We start from the raw sequence: 23,887 nt of genomic DNA, 5'->3' as shown, positions 1-23,887 counted from the left end.
GCTTGAGCACAGCAATTTAGGTTGACACTCCCTCAGAGAAATGAGTGAGTCCTGCACTTGCGGAGGTATTTCCTTGAGATTTTAAACTGAGCCACCCCCCTCCCCCCCTTCTCTCTCAGGTGGGTGTAACATTTCTCATGTCACTATTTCACAAAGAGCAGGGTCCCATGTCCTGTTCAATACTTATCCCTCAATCAACATCACAAGAACAGTATCTCTGCTCATTGTGACATTGCTGTGTGTGGGAGTTGCTGTGTTTCCTACATTACAACAGTGAATCCACTTCCAAAGTATCTCATTGGCTGGAAAGCACTTTGGGATTCTGGTAGTGGGGAAAGGCGCTATATCAATGTGAGGATTTCTTTATTTTTGAATCTATGTCCCTGGTTATTCCTCTGCTCATGGAAATAGGTACTTCCTATCCACACTAACTCGGTGACTCATAATTTTATACACTTCAATTAAATCTCCCCTCAGCCTCCTATGTACCAAAGGAAACAAACCCCATCCTATCCAATGTTTCCTCAAAGCTCATTTTGAAGTGAATAAGGTTCAGGAGGAGTTCCCGAATACTACCCCCTAATCTTATGAATCAGATCATTCTCATCTGGATCCTGTTTGAAGTGGACCCGCCCTTATCAGTCCCTCAGGAAGTGTCCATTCTAATTCTGTGACTCTGAACAGTTTTGTTGGTACAGGGGCTAGAGTGGAACTGCAGTTTTTAAAATGCCATCACTCATTGTAAATTAGGCCGCACCTACACACTTGTTTCTCGCACTTCCAGTGAAGCAGAGGATAGTTTTCACGTATGTACTTGCAGCTGTGATATTAACAAAAGCACACAGGAGAAAGACTCAGTTTGAGCGGTGATATTGCAGGAGGAATGGAGAGCTGGGGATCGCCCATGAAAGCAGCAAAGTTTTTTAAAAAGGGATCTAATGTGGGGCTTGAACCCACGATCCTGAGATTAAGAGTCTCATGCTCGACCAACTGCGTGAGCCAGACATACCAAAAGAACATATCCATATCTGTTGTCACAGTGAGATAACTGTCTGAATAAAATGGCAGAGAAGGGAATTGGCCAGCAGATGCCCACGGGTCCAATGCTTTCCACTCAATCATCATTCACAGCTTCTGCTTCTTAGCTGCACCTCCTTCCAAACATTGTGATCCATTTTCCTCAGGGTTTGTTCCTGAATTTAATATTTACCTGCTTTGTGACCTCGTTTTGAAATCAGATTTGCTGCAACATCCAACACAAATTGAATTGCAAACCTGATGGACAACAATGGAAAACAAGTCACTCTGTAACACAAATCCCATGGTGCTCATTTTCAGATTCACAACAATCAGCTTTTCAATAAAATAAATGAATTTTTCAGTGAAAAGATTTTGAAAGTTTGTGTGACTTTTATTTGTGACTCACTCACTCGGGTATTGGCCCGGGTTGGAGTATCTTGAGTCCCAGGGATGGGCAGTAACCCGCTGATTGAAGCTGCAGTCACTGCTTTTTGCTGGCAGCGGGTGCTTGGAGAGCGCGGGGCTGGAATTTTGCTGCTTTTCCCTGTCTCACTCACTGTGGAGCTGAGGAAAAGCGAATCACTGATGGGTTTGTTTGAATCCAATATTTTCATAATTTCTAATACGTGAGACACAGTTACATGATTGGTCTAATTGTTCTCTCGTTATATTTGAAATGAATATTTGAAAATTTGCTTGTCAGGGAACTCACTGGATAACAGTAGAGCTGGCAATGTTTGTGGGAATCTTTTCTTGCTGTTCAGGTACCCACTGACAACCCAGACCTGAGTATCAACGACTGATGATGGGTAGAAAACAATGAAGGCTTCACCCCTGGATGTGTTGTGAACCACCAATCTTTCAGTTAACAGCGAACGCGCTGACCAATTGCACCACAGCAACTGATATAAAACCAGTCTGCAAGATATCCTAAACCAGGGTGTTAGTGAGTTAAAGCTCCAGATTGCTGCTACCGGAATGGCAATTGTTCTCTATCAGTTTTACTCTTCCAAAATAAAGGGTGGGACATTTGTTGTGGGTACATGGAAACAGTCTGATCCCACCCACTGCAGACAAATCCATGTCACCGGGAACCAGCTCTCCTACAACCGGTGCCGTCTCACTTCGAGTCTTTGGCTGTCTTGTCCGTTACCAAGTATTCTGATTGTCCCATAGCCGATATTAGGTTTGAATTCCTGATGTGCAGTAATGAGAATCCTTTCAATGTCTCAGGTCAGTTAATTTCCCTGAGAACATCAAAGTCAATGTTCCAGCGTCTTAAAGAAGGGAAAGGTGCCTTGACTGTCTCTGGTCAGTCGGACAGTTCACCCTTCATTCTCCTCGGATTCTGGTTCCCAAAGAGTTTCTAAAGATTCACGCAGCTTGGCGGGAAAGGGTGGGGAGATGGTGGAGGGCGGTGGGGATGGGAGGTTTGATAGAGCAGATAGGTAGAAACTGTTTTCACTGATGAGGGTCAGTAACCAGACATTGGAATTTAAGATAATTAAAGAAAGACGGGCTTGCATTTATTTAGCGCTTTTCCTGGCCAGTGGATGTCTCAAAACGCTTTCCGGCCAAAGAAGGGCTTTTTGAAGTGTCGCCGTTGTCGTGATATAGGAAACACAACAGCCAATCACCGCTCAGCAACACCCCCTCCACCCCCACAAACAGCAATGTCACAATGAGCGGACAATCTGTTTTTGTGACGTTGATTGAGGACACGTGGCTGTGAGATATTATATTCCCTTAATATTTAGCATCAAATGTGAATTTTGGGACATTTTCTCACAATTAAAGGAAGGAATTTTGATAATGTTTCTGCCCAGTTTCCAAGTGGGGACCGTTTGGGACATGTAATAACCACTCCATTACACAGCAATACCTGACAAAGCCAGAAGCACCTGCACATCATGTTAAACTGTGAGGCCCTGCAGCAGCACTTTGGGTCTTTGTTTTACAGAAATGGAATTCGGGTGGCAGAGTTAGAAATGTTGTCATCAAATTAATCTGATATTTAATCATAAAATGGCAGAACACGTGAGGAGACCATTCAACCCATCATACCAATATCCAGATTTTTACATTGTTCTTTCAATTAGACTTAATGTCTTACTCTCTCTCAACAACACTGATTTTATTTTTCCTTTCAAGTCAGTGTCCAATTCCCTTTTGAAAACTCTGAGTTAAGAAAAACAAAACTGAAAGAGGTGCAGGAGTTTCTGCAGTGTCCATGCTCAGTGTGTGAAAATTAACAAAGTATCCCTGACCCAATGACATGAAGAGTTGGGCTGGGGATTCTTATACAGCTTTCCAAAAAATCAAGCTCATTTCAAATGGAATTTGAAAAGGAATTTTATTCTGAGGAAGCATCTCCATATTTTTCTTATTCGATATATACAATCTAATTCCCCTTGCTGTACAACCTGTGTCAGAGGCTGTTATAGGAAAGAGGGAAAGATTTGCTACAGCTGTACAAAGCCCTGGTTAGATCACACCTGGAGGACTGTGTATAGTTCTGGGAACGGCCCCTTATAAAGGATCAATATTTGCCTTGAAAGTTTCAGAGGAGCCGCATTGATTAGGTTGGTGGGTCTTGGAAATTGAAAGTTGTACATCTGCAGCTTGTGGCATTATTTCACCTCACTGTTCACTTCATGTTCATATCCAGCACACTCGGTGCTGTTATTGGCTGAACAAGTCTTCTGTGTTTGAACTAAACATGCTATTATTCGGCGCTCCCACTCCTGCTACCCGGGTTTGGCCCTCATCAGGGAATGTTGTTTTCTTGTTGCTGTGTTAACTGTCACAATTAACTTATCCTGGAGTGAGGATGGGGATACTTATGGAGCCTCCTGGTCCACTGCAGCCCCAAAAACACAATCAGCTTTAGATCCAGAATTTTAAACTTCAGCCCAGTTACAGGGATTATCATCATCATCAGCAGAAACAAACCCAACTATCAGAATGAAGATGGTTCAGTTTTCGGTGTGAATAACAGCAGAATCCAAACTCTGGAGTCATTTGTGAAGTCGCTGGTGTGTCCGCAGGTTAGTTGACTGAGTGAATTTCTTCCCACACTCAGAGCAAGTGAACGGCCTCTCCCCAGTGTGAACTCGCTCGTGTGTTTTGAGCTGGCCTGAAGACCCGAATCTCTTTCCACAGGAGGTACAGCTGAATGGCCTCTCCTCAGTGTGAATTCGCTGGTGCTTCACCAGTTCAGAGGACCCAGTGAATCCCTTTCCACATACAGGGCAGGTGAATGGTCTCTCCCCAGTGTGAATCCGCATATGTATCTGTAGGTCGGAAGACTGAGTGAATCCCTTCCCACACTCGGAGCAAGTGAACGGTCTCTCCCCAGTGTGAATCCATTGGTGTCTCAGCAGGTGGGATGACCGAGTGAATCCCTTCCCACACTCGGAGCAAGTGAACGGTCTCTCCCCAGTGTGAATCCATTGGTGTCTCAGCAGGTGGGATGACTCAGTGAATCCCTTCCCACACTCGGAGCAGGTGAATGGTCTCTCCCCAGAGTGAGACCTCTGGTGATTCAGCAGGTGGGATGACTCGGTGAATCTCTTCCCACACTCGGAGCAGCTGAACGGCCTCTCTCCAGTGTTAAGCCGCTGGTGTCTCAGCAGGCTGGATAACTGAGTGAATCCTTTCCCACATATAGGACAGGTGAATGGTCTCACCCCACTGTGAATTCGCTGGTGTCTCAGCAGGTCAGATGACTGAGTGAATCCCTTCCCACACTCAGAGCAGGTGAACGGCCTCTCTGCAGTGTGAATTCGCTGGTGTTTCAGCAGGTGGGATGACAGAGTGAATCCCTTCCCACACTCATAGCAGGTGAATGGCCTCTCCCTGATGTGAATTCGCTGATGTCTCAGCAGGTGGGATGACAGAGTGAATCCCTTCCCACACTCGGAGCAGATGAACGGTCTCTCCCCAGTGTGACTGCGTCGATGATTTTCTAGCTGGGATGGGCAACTGAAGCTCTTCCCACAGTCCCCACATTTCCATGGTTTCTCCATGGTGCGGGTGTCCCTGTGTGTCTCCAGGTTTGATGATCAGTTGAATCCTTGTCCACAAACAGAACACGTGTACAGTTTCTCTCGTCTGTTAATGATGTGATGTTTTTTCAAGCTGTGCAACTGGTTAAACCTCTTTCCACAGTCAGTTCACTGGAACACTCTCACTCGGGTGTGTGTGTGTCTCTTGGTGTTTTTCCAGTCACAAAGATGTTTGAAATCTTTTTGCACAGACAGGACAGACAAACACTCTCCATCCACATTCATAGACCGATGATATTCAGGTCTGATGAATCAAGTGACTCTGTCAGATCTTGATGTGTTTGGTTTGAGTTCCCCATCTGCAAATCCTCCCCTTCCGATTCTCTGAAAAAGAAGTTTACAAAATTCAACACTGCCAGTACAGGATAGAAATTCAGAACAGACAATTCTAGTTCCTATGGAACATTTTTTCTGCTTAAGTTCCTCCAAAGCTGCAAATCCCTGTCCCACACACTCTCATTCTTCCCTGATAAAAGCAAAATACTGCGGATGCTGCAAATATGAAATAAAAACAGAAAATGCTGGATAATCTCAGCAGCATCTGTGGAGAGAGAAACAGAGGCTAACGTTTCGAGTCCGTATGACCCTTCTTCAGAGCTGAAGAGAAGTGGAAATGTGATAAAATTTACGTTGTTTAAGGGGGGGTGGAGCAGGTGAAGCTGAATAGAAAGCCAGCGATAGGTGGGGACAAAGAGATTGACAAAGAAGTCATGAGCTAAAGGACAAAGGGAGTGTTAATGGTGGTGGTAAGGGCTAAAAAATGTGCTGACAGTGGCATAAAGGTAAGAATGCAGAATGTGATAATCGCAGAACAAGGGTAGCATTATGTGAAAGAACAACATGGAACAAGTAACAGATGGCCCTTTTGGAGATGGGGGTTGGGGAGGGGCGGTGTTGGGAGAAAAAGGATAGAAGGGTAGATCAAAAAGGGGATAAAACCATGGATAAATGAATAAAAGTAAAATGAAAATAAGTGGATAAAAAATAAAAATGAATGTAGAAAAAAAGGGGATTAAAAATGGGGTGAAGATAGACGAGAGAGTTCATGGTAGAAGTTGTTGAATTCAATATTCAGTCCGGAAGGCTGTAAAGTGCCTAGTCGGAAGATGAGGTGCTGTTCCACCTGTTTGTGTTGAGCTTCACTGGAACATAGCAGCAAGCCAAGGATGGACATGTGGGCATAAGAGCAGGGTGGAGAGTTGAAATGGCAAGCGGCAGGGAGGTCTGGGTCATGGTTATGGACAGACCGGAGGTGTTCCACAAAGTGGTCACCCAGTCTGCGTTTGGTCTCTCCAGTGTAGAGGAGACCACATTGACCACCCTCCCTCCTCCTTGTGCTGAAATCCAAACAGAGCTTTGGACAATTCTTTCTGGATCTTTTTAACAAATTTGTACAACCAGAAGGAACAACTTTTTCAATCTTTCACTTTAGTCATTACTCGGGATAAAACATTAATCTGAAACCCCCTGACCGACCATACAGAATAGCAGATGTCAACCTTGTGTCCAAAACTTACTGTGTGCAGATTTCATGAGTGATCATGAAGATGGTTTCTACAAAGCTCCCAGGGTTTCATTCCTTCCTTCTCTCCCTCTCTAATTCAGTTAAACCTGGGATCAGTCTCATTGCCCATTCTGGTTCCTGCTTCTCTTCCTGATGACTAATTAACTCCAATTAAACACTGAGAATGCTGAAGACACTGTTTTCAGTCCCTGCTCCAATCCCTAGATACCAACTCCATCCCTCTCCCTGGGAACAGTCTGAGATTAAGCCAGTCTGTTCACAACCTCGGTGTCACACTTGATCTTGAGATGGGATTCTGACTTCATATCTGTGCCATCATTAAGATCGCCTGTTTCCACCTCCGTAACATCTCCCGACCTCACCCTGTCTCAGTGAATCTGCTGCTGAAATCCTCACCCTGCCGTTGTTACCTCCAGGCTTGACTATTCCAACACACTCCTGGCTGGTCTCCCACATTTCACTCTCTGTAAACTTGAAGCCATCCAAACATCTGCTGTGTCTTCACTCGCTGCGAGTCCCTCCGCTTTCTGACCTGCCTTGGCTCCCGGTCAAGTAGCAACTTGATTTTAAAATTCTCATCCTTGTTTTAAGATCTCTCCATGCCTCGTCCCTCCCTATCTCTGCAATCTTTTCTAGCCCCACAACCCTCTGAGATATTTACACTGCTCTAATTCTGGCCTTGTACATTCCCTATTTTAATTGCTCCACCATTAATGAGTGTGCCTTCAGTTCCCTCATCCAAAAGCTCTGAAATTCTCTCCCAATAACTCTCCCCATCTCAACCACACTTTCCCCTTTTAAGATACTTGAGCATTAATAAATAGAGACATTCTGCCAAACTTTTCATCTTGCACTCATCAGGGCAAATGAAAGAACACCAAGTTTCAAAGATTATCAGTTGGGCTCATAATGTGGCTCATTTACACTGCAGAAGGCAAAAGGAACAAATCCAGGCTGGGGACCTTTTGTTGAATTGAACAAAAGCACAGGAAACAATTGATCCCTGCTGTATTCTCCATGGGAAGAACCAATCAGAGCTGGCTGGCCAGCCAATCAGCACCCTTTTCTCATGCAGTATAAATTGTTGTTCCCTTTGAAATCTGGGATTCTTGCGTCTGTCCTGATGAGTGCAAAACGAAAAGCTTTAACAGCTTGTCTCTTTTTTCAGTAATGCTCAAGTTCTGTACAACCAAGAGACTATTTAAAACTATCCTGAAAACTCTTTGCCAAAGCTTATGGTCACCTGTCCTAATATCTCCTTCTGCGTCTGGGTGTCACACTTTGTTTTATAATTTTCCTGAGAAAGTCACTGGGACGATTTATGATGTTCATAGAAGTTGTTGTTTCTGACGGTTACCCTGATCTCCTGTTTTACAACAACCCATTGATTTCACACCAAACTCTATCTCTGATTTATTGTTCCTCCTGAGGGTTATTCATCTGGATTTGCAGACTCTAAAAATGGCGCCCACGCATACGCCCTGTTGGACATTGCCCCCCATAAAGATGGTGATCGCACATGCCTGTGTCGCTCATTGCCCCCTATAAAGATGGCGGCCGTTAACTCGGGCCTACTTCTGGAGAACAGGCCTAAGCTGTTGTCCCGCTTCGTGAAACGCGGGACCAATGGCTCCTTATTGAGTGTTCTGGGCCGACACCGTGAGTTTATGAAGCCTTCCAACCCACCCACTGGCTCTATCTATGAAGGAATTTATTTTCGGCTCTGAATCCGCACTCAGTCTTTGTAAAACACGCATTTTAAATCCGTTCGCCACAACTCACTTACCGCCTGTCTCCGGGGTCTGCGCATGTTCCCGCTCTCAATGATTGACGGCAGCTCCGGACCAATAGGAAGGACAGGGAAGTCCTCCAGCCAATTGGAATGAACGAGAGACGGAACCCTCTGGCAATGAAGCATGCGCAGTGCCGGTGGGCACGGGGTTGAAGGCGGTCGGGTTGAAAACCCAGCGGGAGAGGAATGGAGCCGGAGGGTGCACAGGGAGGGTTCACAAACACCCGGTGTAGGACTCCAAACCCGGATTAGAAACTCCCGGAGCCCAGTTTACACCGAGTGTTTGGAAACTCCTTTTAAAGGAGGATTAGAAGGGGAGGATTTACACACAGCAAACTCAAACCAAGAGAAATGTTTGTCTCACCTCAATTTTATTACTCTCACTTTGAGAGGCGTTTTAAAAGCACGAAAAATCTGATGAAATACCAATGCACTCACACTGGAGAGTGATGAGCATTGAATGTGGGAAGGGATTCTCTCAGTCATTCAACCTGCTGACACACCAGTGAGTTCACATCTTATTGTATTGGTTGGATTCTGCTGTTATTCTGGCCACTGTCTGAGCCTGAACCAAACTGTTCATCACCTCAATGTTCATCACCTCAATTTTCACCCCGATTTCACCCCTGAGCTGATTTTCTGACCCATATCTGCTCCATCACCAAGGCTGCCTACCTCTGTGACATTTCCCATCTCTTCTCCTGCTTCAACGTATTTGCTGCTGAAACCCTCATTCCTGTTTTTTCTCCCGGTTATTCCAAAGCCCCCTCAGCCTTCCTCTCGTATTCCACCTGCTGTAAATCCAGAACACAGCTGCCTGTATCCTAACTCACAGTTAGTCCCATTTACCCATTACCCCTACACTCATTGATCCACATTTGGTTCGCAATCTGGCAATGCATTGATTTTACAATCCCTAGATTGTTTTTCAAATCCCTCCATTGTATCGCCCCTCCCTATCGCTTTAACCACCCCCAGCCTGACACCCCACCCCCCCCCCCCTCACCGCCGACAGGATCTACTTACCCTTCCAATTCTGGACTCTTACACACCCCTAATTTCAATCACCCCACCAGTGCCAGACGTGCATTTAGCAGCCTGGGTGCAAAGCTCTGGATTTCCTCCCTAACCATCTCCACCTCTCAAAATTTATCTCCTCTGCTTTAAGAGGGTCCTTCAAACCTGCCTCTTTGACCCAGTGCTTGGTCACCTGTCCTGATATCTCCATTTGTGTATTGGTGTTGAGGTTAGTTTGATAACACTCCTGTGAAGCACCTTGGGATGTTTGACTGTGTTAAAAGTGCCACATAAACACAGTTATTATTGCTGCTGTTAATCATATTCAGGACTGAACCATCTTCATTATGACTTTGAGAGTTTATTGCCACTGATTTTAATAATCTGTTTAACAGGGCTGGAGTTTAAAATTCTGGATATAATGTCATAAATCAGTTTTGTTTCAATAATCAGTAATATAAAAGAAGATTGCAAGAGTTTTTTTTAGATATATAAAGGGTAAGAGAGAGGCAAAAGTGGAAATTGGCTGCTGGAAAATGACGCTGGAGAAGTAGTAGTGGGGAACAAAGAAATGGCGGGGGTACTGAATAGGTACTTTGTGTCAGTCTTCATGGTGGAAGACACGAGTAAGATCCCCAAAGTTCAAGAGAGTTGGGGGGCAGAGGTGAGTATGGTGGCCATTACCAAGGAGAAGGTGCTAGGGAAAGTGAAAGGTCTGAAGGTGGATAAATCACCTGGACCAGATGGATTACACCCCAGAGTTCTGAAGGAGATAGCTGAAGAGATAATGAAGGCGTTAGTGGTGATCTTTCAAGAATCACTGGAGTCAGGGAGGATCCCAGAGGACTGGAATATTGCTAATGTTTAAACCCTGTTTAAGAAGGGAGTGAGGCAAAAAATGGGAAATTACAGGTCAATTAGCCTGACCTCAGTCGTTGGTAAGATTTTAGAGTCCATTATTAAGGATGAGATTTCAGAATACTTGGAAGTGCATGGTAAAATAGGACAAAGTCAGCATGGTTTCATCAAGGGGAGGTCATGCCTGACAAATCTGTTATAATTCTTTGAGGAAGTAATGAGCAGGTTAGACAAAGGAGAGCCAATGGATGTTATCTACTTGGACTTCCAAAAGGCCTTTGACAAGGTGCCGCACAGTTGGGTGCTCAGTAAGATAACAGCCCATGGTGTTAGAGGCAAGGAACTAGTATGGATAGAAGATTGGCTGTCTGGCAGGAGGCAGAGAGTGGGGATAAGGGGGTCCTTCTCAGGATGGCAGCTGGTGACTAGTGGAGTGCCACAGGGGTCAGTGTTGGGACCACAACTTTTCACTTTATACATTAATGATCCAGATGAAGGAACTGAGGGCATTCTGGCTAAGATTGCAGATGATGCAAAGATAGGTGGAGGGACAGATAGTATTGAGGAGACGGGGAGGCTGCAGAAGGATTTAGACAGGTTAGGAGAATGGGCGAAGTAGTGGCAAATGGAATACAACGTGGGGAAGTGTGAGGTCATACACTTTGGTAGGAAGAATAGAGGCATAGACTATTTTCTAAATGGGGAGAGACTTCAGAAATCTGGAGTGCAAAGGGACTTGGGGGTCATAGTCCAGGATTCTCTTAAGGTTAACTTGCAGGTTGAGTCAGTGGTTAGGAAGGCAAATGCAATGTTGGCATTTATTTCAAGAGGACTAGAATATAATAGCAGGGATGTGCTGCTGAGGCTTTATAAGGCTCTGGTCAGACCACATTTAGAATATTGTGAGCAATTTTGGGCCCTGTATCTCAGGAAGGATGTGCTGGCCCTGGAGAGGGTCCAGAGGAGGTTCACGAGAATGATCCCAGGGATGAAAGGATTAAAATATGAGGAACGTTTGAGGACTCTGGGTCTATACTCGATGGAGTTTAGAAGGATAAGGGGGGATCTGATTGAAACTTACAGAATACTGAAAGACCTGGATTGAGTGGACATGGGGAAGATGTTTCCATTAGTAGGAGAGACTAGGACCGAAGGGAACAGCCACAGAATAAAGGGAAGACTTTTTAGAACAGAGATGAGAAGAAACTTCTTTAGCCAGAGAGTGGTGAATCTATGGAATTCATTGCCACAGAAGGCTGTGGAGGCCAGGTCATTGAGTGTACTTAAGACCGAGATAGATAGGTTCTTGATTTGTAAGGGGATCAAAGGTTGTGGGGAGAAGGCAGAAGAATGGGGTTGAGAAACTTATCAGCCATGTTTAAATGGCCAAACAGACTCGATGGGCCGAATGGTCTAATTTCTGCTCCTATGTCTTACGGTCTTATGTATCACATCTGCTGTGATGAATTTTTGATTTCTCCTTGATACGAGGAGACTAATTGATGTCCTATTACTGATTATTCAGTTTTTTGTCAATTTCTCCTTTCTTACTCCAGATTCTTATTTCAGATGTGCTTGCACTGGAGGGGGTGCAGAGGAGATTCACCAGGATGTTGCCTGGGATGAAACATTTAAGTTATGAAGAGAGGTTGGAAACACTTGGGTTGTTTTCGTTGGAGCAGAGAAGACTGAGGGGCGACCTGATTGAGGTGTACAAAATTATGAGGGGCATGGACAGGGTGGATAAGGAGCAGCTGTTCCCCTTAGTCCAACGGTCAGTCACAAGGGGACACAAAGTTAGGTGAGGAGCAGGAGGTTTAAGGGGGACGTGAAGAAAAACTTTTTTTTACCCAGAGTGTGGTGACAGTCTGGCATGTGCTGTCTGGGAGGGTGGTGGAGACAGGTTGCCTCACATCCTTTAAAAAGTACCCAGATGAGCACTTGGCATGGCATAATATTCAAGGCTATGGGCCAAGTGCAGGTAAATAGGCTTAGGAAGGTAGGTCAGGTGTTTCGATGCAGACTCGATGGGCCGAAGGGCCTCTTCTGCACTGTGATTCTGTGATTACTTCAGTTCTCAAACCTTCAGTTACAAGTCCCAGCTCCCCAAACCAGACGCTGAATTTCCTTGCTCACTACACTGTGTTTATTCCCTCTAATAATCCCTGCTGCCTGTCCTGAATGTTGTAAATGATGAAGATGAACAACATCTACAGAACCTGGAGCTCTTGCTCCCGCATTCCAATCCCTATCCACACTGCTGGAGAGCAGTGCGCATGTGCCGTTCATTGCCGTTCGGAGCATGCGCAGTGCGGGTGATGGCGATGTGCAGCCGCTTGTTTGTTTCTCTCTGCAACCGGTAAGTTTATTGGGTGGCCGAAAGGGAGCGATGGATGCAATGGGCGGGTAGGAAGCTTCGTAAGCACCTAGCGGAGGCCTTAAACCCTGAATATGGAGCCATCGTACGCCCGTTCTTCCCGCCTGGGCCCCAGCTGTAGATCTTCGGATTAAAGACCCGGGTTAACGACCGCCATCTTGAGAGGAGGCCTTGTGCGGCAATGCGCATGCGCGGCAACCCTGAGCCAAGGAGCCAATTGGGGCGGACGGCTAACCCCGCCCCTCATTCACTGTGATTGATTGGATGACCACCCGAACGTCTTAGTCCTCCAGGCCCGCCCCTCGTTCTTTTGCTCCTTAAAGGGGAAGGGGGACAATCAATGAGAGGTTACATTTGGGCTGAAATCAATGAGGATCTTGATCCTTGGGAAGGAAAGAAACTCTAGGAGGTCGGCGGGAAGGTTCAGAAGCACCCAGTGGAAGCCGCAAACCCGATAAGAAGCTGCAGCTGGAAAAACTCAGCAGGTCTGGCAGCATCTGCGGAGAGGGACACAGTTAACGTTTCAAGTTCAAATGACCCTTCAACAGAACTAAGTAAAAATAGAAGATAGGTGAAATATAAGCTGGTTTGAGGGGCAGGGGGACAAGTAGAGCTGGATAGAGGGCCAGTGATAGATGGAGATAACCAAAAGATGTCACAGACAAAAGGACAAAGAGGTGTTGAAGGTGGTGATATTATCTAAAGAATGTGCTAATTAAGGGTAGAAAACAGGACAAGCAAGGTACAGATAGCACTAGTTGGGTTGGGGTGGGTGAAGGAATCGAAAAAGGCTAAAAGGTAGAGATAAAATAATGGATGGAAATACATTTAAAAATAATGGAAATAAGTGGGAAAAGAAAAATCTATATAAATTATTGGGGGAAAAAGGGGGGATTGGAAAGGGGTGGGGATAGAGGAAAGAGTTCATGATCTAAAATTGTTGAACTCAATACTAAGTCCGGAAGGCTGTAAAGTGCCTAGTTGGAAGATGAGGTGCTGTTCCTCCAGTTTGCGTTGAGCTTCACTGGAACAATGCAGCAGGCCAAGGACGGACATGTGGGCATGAGAGCAGGGTAGAGTGTTGAAATGGCCAGCGACAGGGAGGTCTGGGTAATGCTTGTGGACAGACTGAAAGCATGTCCACTTTGCAGAACACCTTCGGTCCGTCCGCAAGCATTACCCAGACTTCTGTGTCACTGGCCATTTCAACACTCCACCCTGCTCTCATGCCCACATGTCTGTCCTTGGCCTGCTGCATTGTTTCAGTGAAGCTCAATGCAAACTGGAGGAACAGCACCTCATCTTCGACTAGGCACTTTACAGCCTTCCAGACTGAATATTGAGTTCAACACTATTAGATCATGAACTCTCTCCTCCATCACCACCCCTTTTCCGATCCCCCTTTTTTTCCCAATAATTTATATAGATTTTTCTTTTCCCACCTATTTCCATTATTTTTAAATGTATTTCCATCCATTGTTTTATCTCTACCTTTTAGCCTTTTTCGATTCCTTCACCCCACCCCATCCCCACTAAGGCTATCTGTACCTTGCTTGTCCTGCTTTCTACCCTTAATTAGCACATTCCTTAGATAATACCACCACCTTCAACACCTCCTTGTCCTTTTGTCTGTGACATCTTTTGGTTATCTCCATCTATCACTGGCCCTCTATCCAGCTCTACTTGTCCCACCCCCCACTTTAAACCAGCTTATATTTCACCTATCTTCTATTTTTACTTAGTTCTGTTGAAGGGTCATTCGGACTCGAAACATTAACTGTGTCCCTCTCCGCAGATGCTGTCAGACCTGCTGAGTTTTTCCAGGTATTTTTGTTTTTGTTTTGGATTTCCAGCATCTGCATTTTTTTGCTTTCATATAAGAAGCTGCAGCTCCCGTGTTTGCAGCTGGGGGCTTTTTGCTTAATGAGCGGCCATCTTGGTGAAGCAACAGAAAGTGGGTGGGACCTCAGGGTCCCAGTGACCAGGAGAGAAAACGATTGATTGACTGACAGGAGCAGAGAGAGAGGGAGAAATGGTTGTCGGTTCTGTCTGTAGGAAAAGATTTCAAACACCAGTGTAACTGGAAAAGCACTGAGGCACACACACACCTGAGTGAGAGTGTTCCAGTGCACTGACTGCGGAAAGTGCTTTTACCAGTTACACAGCCTGAAAAAAACATTCACAGCGGGGAGAAACTGTGCGTGTTCTGTTTGTGGATGAGGATTCAACTGAACATTCCACCTGGAGGGACAGAAGGACATTCTGATACTCGGGTTTGTTTCTGCTGATGTTACTAGTCCCTTTAACTGGGCTGGAGTTAGATATTCTGGATCTGTAGCTGATTGTGTTCTCGAGGCTGCAGTGTCCCTTTAAGAACCACTGTCTCTGATCTTTCCCCATAATTCAGGAACTCTCATCAGAAATGAGTTTACGACAAGATTCTGAACTTTTACTTCAATACTAAACCAATCTTTGGTAAGAACTCTGCAATTCAATGTCTGAAAGTCTCCACTGATTAACATCTCCAATTAGAAAGTGCTGATTAACTCTTGCTGACAATTCTTACTGACTTGCACATTACTCACAGTGATACCTCCATTATCCACAGGAAAGAAGGGGAATGAGAATCAGTGGAGAATTGAGAGTTCCCATATGTTACCCTTCCCACCTGGTACAGAAATCCTATCAGCACGGGAATAGAGACAAGTTCAATCCAAGTAATGGACTGTAAGTAATCACTGTCTAATAAACTTATAAAATCTTTAGAAATTTTTTGAGGAGGTAACCAGGAATGTTGATAAGGGTAATGCATTTGACATGGTCTACATGGACTTTAGCAAGGCTTTTGATCAAGAAAGAAAGCCCATGGGATCCAAGTCAAAGTGGCACGTTGGATCCAAAATTGGCTGAGAGGCAGGAAGCAGTGGGTGTTGGTAGAGGGATGTTTCTGTGACTGGAAGTCTGTTTCCAGTGGGGTTCCACAGGGCTCGGTGCTGGGGCACTTGCTGTTTGTGGTGTACATAAATGATTTGGACTTCAATGTAGCGGGTATGATCAAGAAGTTCGTGGATGACACAAAAATCAGTAGGGTGGTAAATAGTTAGGAGAATAGCCGTAAACTGCAGGAGGATATCAATGGACTGGTCAGGTGGGCAGAGCAGTGGCAAATGGAATTCAACCCAGAAAAGTGAGGTAATGCACTTGGAGAGGGCTAACAAGACAAGGGATTACACTATGAATGGTAGGACCCTGGAAAGTACTGAAGATAAGAGGGACCTTGATGTGCATATCCAAAGATCCCTGAAGGTTGCAGGGCAGGTAGATAAGGTCTTTAAGAAGGCATATGGGATACTTGCCTTTATTAGCTGAGGCCTAAGATACAAAAACAGGGAGGATATGCTGGAACTGTGTAAAATGCTGATTAAGCCACAACTGGAGTACTGCGTGCAGTTATGGTCGCCACTTTATAGGAAGAATGATTGCACTGGAGAGGATGAAGAAGAGATTTACCAGGCTGCTGCCTGGGCTGGAGGGTCTGAGCTATGAGGAAAGATTGGAAAGGCTGGGGTTATTTTCCTTGGAGCAGACAAGGTTGAGAGGGGATCTGATAGAGGTGTATAAGAGTATGAGGGACATAGATAGCGTGGATAGGAAGGCACTTTTTCCATTAGTAGAGGGATCAATAACCAAGGGGGATAGATTTAAGGTAAGAGGTAGAAGGCTGAGAGGGGAGTTGAGGAGAAAGTTTTTCACCCAGAGGGTAGTGGGAGTCTGTAACTCACTGCCTGAAAGGGTGGTTGAGTCAGAAACTCTCAATAACATTTAAGAATTATTTAGATACTTGCATTGCCATAGCCTCCCGGGCTATGTGCCAATTAGTGAAGTCAATCTTTGTTGACCTGCGCAGACACGATGGGCCGAATGGCCTCCTTCTTTGCTGTAAACGTTTATGATTCAGAACAAGTCCCTACAGTTGGATGTGAACTCACTGGAGCCTCAGTAGGCAGTGTGAACAAGTGTTTTTTTCTTTCCATACACAGAACATTTAAACTCTGTTGTCACTAAGAAAGTAAGGATTCAGCTGATGGACAATTCTTTCACAGTGTGATTTTATCCCTAAGTTTCCAGCTCACACTGGGATCTCAAATCCTTCTGATACCGAGTTCTACATACTCAACCTTTATCGAAAAGTGGTTACTGTAAATCTGAAATAAAAAAGGGAAAAGCTGGAATTTTCAGTAGATCTGATGGAGGCTGTGAAGGGACAAACATAGCGTCTGTATCGAGCTAAACATAGTTTAAATTACAGGGCTATGACTTTCTATCAGATCTGCATTGCATCAGTGCACAGACCTGAAACTTAACTCTGTTTCCCAATCTACAGATGTTCCCAGATGTGCTGAGCATTAGATGTATTAGTGACTAACTTATGTTTATTTTCACCCATTCACAAGTGGAAACATCTTCCACTTGTCTACCCTGTGAAACCCTTTCATTCTCTTAAAGGCCTTAATCAGGTCATCCCTCACTCTCTTTTTCAGCCAAAACCTTTTTAAACTGTTCAATCTTTGTTGATTGATATAAATTTCCAATTCTGGCATAATTCTAGCAAATCTTTTTTTGCACCTGCTCAAGTGCTTCTTGGTCCATCTTAAAATATGGAAACAGAGCAAATCTGAGCATCACTATTGCCCCAAATTCCTGTATGTTGAAAGGATCAGTATCTCAGTGGGAGGGAGAACTGTGTTTTCGAGCTGTTATTCACCAGCCTTTATTTCAGCATTTCTCCAGTTAGCTTAAAATAAGATGAGATGAAATGACATATCCAATGAGCGGAGAGCGACTTTCATCATAAGTCCACCATTTATACCATTAAGAATAACTGTCAGGGAATGGCTAGATTTCGGCACCAGGCCAGGGTAAAGTTCAGTTAATATGATTTCCAAGCATTAAGGAGGTGAATTTGCAATTCCTGTGCACCTTGTTTGTACATTTTCCATATTAAAACTTGAATTGAATCTAATGTTCTCCACCTTAAGTATATTCAAGATGGAAAGTCATCAATATGTGGACACTCAATGGATATTGGGATAGGGCGAGAAAATAGAGTGGAGGTGGAAGAACATTTAATGGTGGAGCAGGCTGAAGGGGCAGTACGGTTTACCCCTGCTCCTATTTCTTGTGTTCTTATGAATCATTCCCATTCAAGCACAGCAGATGCAACACCCGCTAACCTAAATCCCAATTGCGTGACTGCTTTGTGGAACATCAGCTGTCAGTCTGAGATTGTGATCCTGACCTCCCAGACACTTATCAGTTTAATTCTCCACCCAATCCCACTCTGACCTCTCTGTCCTTGTCCTCCTGCATTGTTCCAATGAAGCTTTACGGACAGCAGCTCATCCTTGATTAGACATTTTACAATTTCCTAGATGCAAGATTCATTTCAACAATTTCAGATCAAAACACCACTCCCATTTTTTCAGACAATTGGTGCTGGTAGTGGTTCTGCTGTTACAATTTATCCCTCCTCTGGACCTGTCCTTTGTTTCGCCACTTGTCCCATTAGTTTATTTCCTTCATTATCACCCAATGTTGCTTTGCACCATCATCCCCTTTCTCATTTAATCACCTCAGCCTTCCATCCTATCACAATGTCCTTTCTTTCTCTCCAGAGGACAAAGAGAGGCTTTTCCCTGACCCAGTACTTATTTGTAAACTATTAAATCTCTAAATTATTCCAGAACTGAAACATTCACTCTGTTTCCCTCTCCACAGAAGCTGTTTGACCTGAGAGTTTACAGCATTTTCTGTTTTGATGTCGGATTCCCAGCATCTGCAGTATCTTGTTTTGGGTTCACAATGGATCAGTTTTCTCTGACTTATCGTTCCCTGTTTAAAGGTGAAGAAGGAGCTTTTAAAGAATGAGACAATAACTGTCCCCCTGTTTGACATAAACTAAACTCACTGTTAATTCCTCCTCAGTAACAATTGTAAACACAAAGCTTCCAGCCCGGATTGAACCGGGGACTTTCTCATGTAAAGCAAACGTGATAATCAGAGCACTAGGGAAATGAGTGTGAATCCCCCCCGGACAGAGGGGAACTGACCATCCATCTCTAGCTCTAATTCCCAAACAGAAAATGCTGCCAAGAATCAGCAAGTCAGGCCGAGTCTATGGCCGCTCTCACCATCTGAAACCGTCACAATGCCCGGCTGGCTGACGGCCAATAGGAAGGGTCTGGAGGACCGAGTGGAGCGGTTGGTGCTCCAACCAGTCGGAGTAAACGAGGATCGGGGCCGGGCTGGGAGTGAAGCATGCGCAGTGGGAGTAATGGCGATGGGGAGACCCTTCTGTCTTGGAACTGGAATCGGTAAGGAAGTGAATGGCGGGGCGGAGGGAGCGATGGATCTGGCGGGTGGGGCGGCTTCGTAAACATGTTGTGTAATCCGCAAACCTGGAAAAACAACTTCCCTTTACCCGGGGAACCGTATCCCTGTTTGCACCGAGCGTGGCCGCAGCTTTCTCCCAGTTACAGACCTGGGGTAACGGCCGCCATCTTTATTGGGGGCAAAGTGCAGCGAGGCGCATGCGCCGCCGCCATCTTTATAGGGGCAAAAAAATCAAAATGTTGGGAAACCTCAGCAGGTCTGTGGAGAGAGAAATAGAGTCAACATCTAGAGTCCGTATGACTCTTCTTCAGAGCTAAAGAGAAATAGAAGTATCATGGACTTCATACTGTTTAAGAGGGGTGGTGCAGGTGGAACGATAATATTCATGTCTTGATGAATTGAGTAACTCTGTCCAATCTTGATGTGATGTTTGGTTTGAAATTCCCATCTGTAAATCCTCACCAAGGCTCCTTCGACAGCACCTTCCAAACCCACTACCATCTAGAAAGACAAGGGCATCAGATAGGTGGAAACACCACCACCTGGATGTTCTCCAAGCCACTCACTGTCCTGACTTGGAGAAATGTCGCCGTTCCTTCACTGTCGCTGGGTTAAAATCCTGGAACTCCCTTCCTAATGGCACATGGAATGCAGCGGTTCAGAAGGCAGCCCACCGCTACTTTCTCAAGGGCAATGAGGGATGGGCAATAAATACTGTCCTAGACAGCGATGCTCACATTCCGTAAATGATTTTTTAAAAATCTGTAAAAATCTGGCAATCTGTAAAAAGGTCATTAAAAAATCCATCACTGTCCAAGAGTTGGTGCAGGAGGGAGGGCTTTGGATTTCTGGATTAATGGGCCCATTTCTGGCGAAGGTGGGACCTGTACAATTCCAACAGGTTGCAGCTGAACTGGAATGGGACCATATCCTTGAGGGGGCTTTCTCATGCTGTGGGTTTGGGTTTAAACTAATTTGGCAGTAGGATGGGTTACAGAGTGGAGGTATAGTAGGGGTGATGCACAGACAGGGTATAGAACAAAAACTAAGTCAGTCTGGCAGGCAGATCGTATATAGTCAAGTTAAGGCACAAGGGAGCATGGCAAGCTTGGATGACACCTATTTTAATGCAAGAGGCCAAAGGAGTAAGGCAGATGAGTTGCGGATGTTGATTAACACATGGGGATATGATATCATTGCTGTAACGGAGACATGGTTGAGGAAGGGGCAGGACGGGCAGCTCAATATTCCGGCATATGGAATCTACAGGCGATACGGGGGTGGGGGTGTAAAAGAGGAGGTGGGGTCGGAATATTGATCAAGGAGTCAATTACTGCAATAAGGAGGGATGATATCTTAGAAGGCTCCTGAATTGAGGCCAAATAAGTAGAACTTAAGAACAAAAAGGGGGGGATCACATTTCTGGGAGTGTCCTATACAACAGTCAGGGAAAGATAGAAGGACAGATGTGCAGGCAAATCTCAGAGAAGTGTAAAGGTAATAGGGTAACACTAGTCGGGAATTTCAAATTCCCCAATATTAATTGGGATGGACAAAGTGTGAAAGGTTTAGAGGGGCTGAATTCTTAAAACATATCCATGAGAGCTTTTTAAGCCAGCATGTAGGAAATCATGTAAGAGAGACAGTGGTGCGAAGCTGGACAAATGGTAGAAGTGCCTGTGGGGGAGCATTTCAGCGATAGTGACCATAACTCAGTAAGATTTAAGATAGTAGTGGGAAAAGCCAAAGACAATCCGGAAATAAAGATTCTGAATTGTGTGAAAGCTGATTTTAATATGAAAAGGCAAGATCTGGACAAAGTGGACTGGGAGCAGCTACTTGTAGGAAAATCTACAGAGCGGTGGGAGTCATTCAAAAAGGAAATAGTGAGAGTGCAGGGCTGAAAATAAATCAAATTTCATAGGGAACAGCAGTTTATACTGCATGAGAAAAGGATGCTGATTGGTTGGCCAGTCAGTTCTGATTGGTTATTGCTATGGAGAATGTTCCAAGGAGCTATCATTATGTGATTTTGTTTAATTCAACAAAAGGTGCCATGCCTGGACATGATGCTTCTGCCTGCAGAGGACAGGCCCCTGTGTATGAATATATGTAGCTTCTAGCAAGTGTAAGTGAGACACATTATGAGCCTGACTGATAATCTTTGAAACTTGATGTTCTTGTGTCTGTCCTGATGAGTACAAGATGAAAAGTTTTGACAGAATGTCTCTTTTTTTAACAATACTCAACTGCATTAAAGGGGGAAAGTGTGGCAGACAGATGGAGAGGTGTAGGGAGAGAATCTCAGAGCTTGGGGACAAGGGAGCTGAAGGCACAGTCACTAATGGTGGAGCGATTAAAATAGGGAATGTACAAGGCCAGAATTAGAGCTTTGCAGATATCTCAGAGGGTTGTGGGGCTGGAGGAGATTACGGAGATAGGGAGGGGCAAGGCCAGGGAGGGAATTGAAAACAAGGATGAGTATTTTAGAATCAAGTTGTTTCTTGACTGGGAGCCAAGGCAGGTCAGGAAGCAAAGGGATGTTAGGGAAACGGGCGTCACTGTGAGTGAACACATGGACAGAGACTTTTGGATGATGTCAAGTTTGCAGAGGGTAACGTGTGCGACCAGCCAGGAGTGTGTTGGAATAGTCAAGTCTGGAGGTAACAACGACAGTGATGAGGATTTCAGCAGCAGATGCACTTGAGACAGGGTGAGGTTGGGTGATGTTGCAGAGGTGGAAACAGGCAATCTTAGTGATGGCACAGTTATGAAGTCAGAAGCCCATCTCAAAATCAATTTAAACACCAAGGTTGTGAGCAGACAGGTTTAATCTCAGACTGTTCCCAGGGAGAGGGATGGAGTTGGTATCTGGGAAATGGAGATTGGAGCAGGGACTGAAAACAATGTCTTCAGTCTTCTCAGTGTTTAATTGGAGTTAATTAGTCATCAGGAAGAGAAGCAGGAACTGGAATGGGTCATGAGACTGATCCCAGGTTTAACTTAGTTAGAGAGAGACAGAAGGAAGGAAGGAAACCCAGGGAGATTTGGAGAAACCACCTTCACAATCGCTCATTAAATTTCCGCACAGTAGGTTTCGCACACAAGGTTAACGTCTGCTATTCTGTATGATCGGTCAGGGGGTTTCAGATTAATGTTTCGTCCCAAGTAATGACTGAAGTGAATGATCAAAAAAATTGTTATCTCTGGTTGTACAAATTTCTAAAAAAGATACAGAAAGAATTGTCCAGAACTCTGGATTTCAGCACAGGGAGGAGGGAGAGTGTGTGGGATGGGGATTTGCAGCTTTGGGGAAATAATGTTCCATAGAAACTAGAACTGTTTGTTCTGAATTTCTATCCTGTTCTTACAGTGATGACTTTTATAAACTCCTTTTACAGATAATTAGAAGGGGATAATTTGCATTCGAGAAACTCAAATCAAACATCACTTCAAGATCTGACAGTCACTCGATTCATCAGGACCTGAGTATCATCGGAATTTGAATGTGAAGGAAGAAATGTTTGTCAGTTCTGTCTGTGGGAAAAGATTTCAAACATTAGAGTGACTGGAAAATCACTGAGACACACACACACCCGAGTGAGAGTGCCCCAGTGCACTTACTGTGGAAAGAGCTTCAACCAGTTACACAGCCTGAAAAAACATCACACCATTCACAGCGGGGAGAAACCATATACGTGTTCTCTGTGTGGATGAGGCTTCAACTGATCATCAAACCTGGAGAGACACAGGGACACCTGCACCATGGAGAAACCGTGGAAATGTGAGGACTGTGGGAAGGGATTCAGTTACCCATCTTCGCTGGAAATCCACCGACGTACTCACACTGGAGAGAGACCGTTCACCTGCTCCAAATGTGGGAAGGGATTCACTTGGTCATCCAGCCTGCTGAGACACCAGAGAGTTCATACTGGGGAGAGGCCATTCACCTGCTCTGAGTGTGGGAAGGGATTCACTCAGTCATCCTACCTGCTAATTCACCAGCGGCTTCACACTGGGGAGAAGCCGTTCACCTGCCCTGTATGTGGGAAAGGCTTCACTGGGTCCTCTGACCTGCTGAACCACCAGCGAATTCACACTGAGGAGAAGCCATTCCCCTGTACTTCCTGTGGAAAGAGATTCAGGTCTTGGTCCAACCTCAAAGTACACCAGCGAGTTCACACTGGAGAGAGACCATTCATCTGCTCCGAGTGTGGGAAAGGATTCACTCAGTCATTCAACCTGCTGATCCACCAGCGAGTTCACACTGGAGAGAGGCCATTCACCTGCTCCAAGTGTGGGAAGGGATTCACTCAGTCATCCAACTTGCTGAAACACCAGCGAGTTCACACTGGAGAGAGACCATTCACCTGCTCCGAGTGTGGGAAGGGATTCACTCAGTCATCCAACCTGCTGAAACACCAGCGAGTTCATAACTGACTGTGGGAGTCTGATTTTGCTGTTATTGCTGCTGCGAATCACATCCAGGACTGAACCATGTTCATTCTGACAGTTGGGGTTTAAAGCTAGCTAGTCTGGGTGTTTTGATGTATAGTACTTTTAAGATGTTAATTAGGTAAACATAAGGAAATTAAAAGGTAAAGTGTAAATTTGCATTTGTTCAATACAGCGTTCAAGAGTGGGAGTAAAACCTTGCATCTAGCTGGGAGACGCCAAGCAATGTGTTTAAATAACTAATAAAATTAGTGGGATGAAAATATTATTGTTCGAAGATGTGATGTTAAAAACCTAGGATGCAATGGAAAATTTACATTGAAATGGGAAGCTAGGTATAAACAGAAAGGAATTTGTGTGTGTAGGGCAGAGGCATTTAAGAC

The 23,887-nt window shown here is 44.9% G+C and overlaps 2 protein-coding genes across 7 annotated transcripts; one reads left to right on the top strand and one right to left on the bottom strand.

Annotated features, from left to right (window-relative positions):
• Positions 1–3,356: 3,356 nt before the first annotated feature.
• Positions 3,357–7,710, bottom strand: LOC121273864 (zinc finger protein 229-like). The gene is made up of 2 exons (XM_041181010.1): positions 6,605–7,710; positions 3,357–5,411 (listed from the first exon to the last, which is right to left on the bottom strand). The coding sequence occupies exon 2, from the start codon at positions 5,046–5,048 to the stop codon at positions 4,038–4,040; it is 1,011 nt and encodes a 336-aa protein (XP_041036944.1). The 5' UTR covers positions 5,049–5,411; positions 6,605–7,710; the 3' UTR covers positions 3,357–4,037.
• An 853-nt stretch (positions 7,711–8,563) lies between these two features.
• LOC121273868 (zinc finger protein 239-like) lies at positions 8,564–23,630 on the top strand. 6 transcript variants are annotated; one of them, XM_041181023.1, is made up of 5 exons: positions 8,564–8,909; positions 15,265–15,383; positions 18,435–18,558; positions 18,642–19,030; positions 22,451–23,630. In XM_041181023.1, exon 5 carries the CDS (start codon positions 22,815–22,817, stop codon positions 23,487–23,489), a length of 675 nt encoding a protein of 224 aa, XP_041036957.1. In that variant the 5' UTR covers positions 8,564–8,909; positions 15,265–15,383; positions 18,435–18,558; positions 18,642–19,030; positions 22,451–22,814; the 3' UTR covers positions 23,490–23,630. The 6 variants fall into 6 exon arrangements, with proteins under 6 accessions (XP_041036957.1, XP_041036955.1, XP_041036951.1 ...); XM_041181021.1 differs by having other exon boundaries at positions 18,435–19,030; XM_041181019.1 differs by lacking the exons at positions 8,564–8,909; positions 18,435–18,558; positions 18,642–19,030 and adding exons at positions 12,595–12,638; positions 15,064–15,131.
• The last annotated feature ends 257 nt before the right edge of the window (positions 23,631–23,887 follow it).

This window comes from Carcharodon carcharias (assembly GCF_017639515.1).
Source record: "Carcharodon carcharias isolate sCarCar2 chromosome 27 unlocalized genomic scaffold, sCarCar2.pri SUPER_27_unloc_2, whole genome shotgun sequence".
NCBI lineage: Eukaryota > Metazoa > Chordata > Chondrichthyes > Lamniformes > Lamnidae > Carcharodon > Carcharodon carcharias.
The sequence above is the reverse complement of the archived record's forward strand: the minus strand, read 5'-3'. Positions and strand labels throughout refer to the sequence as shown.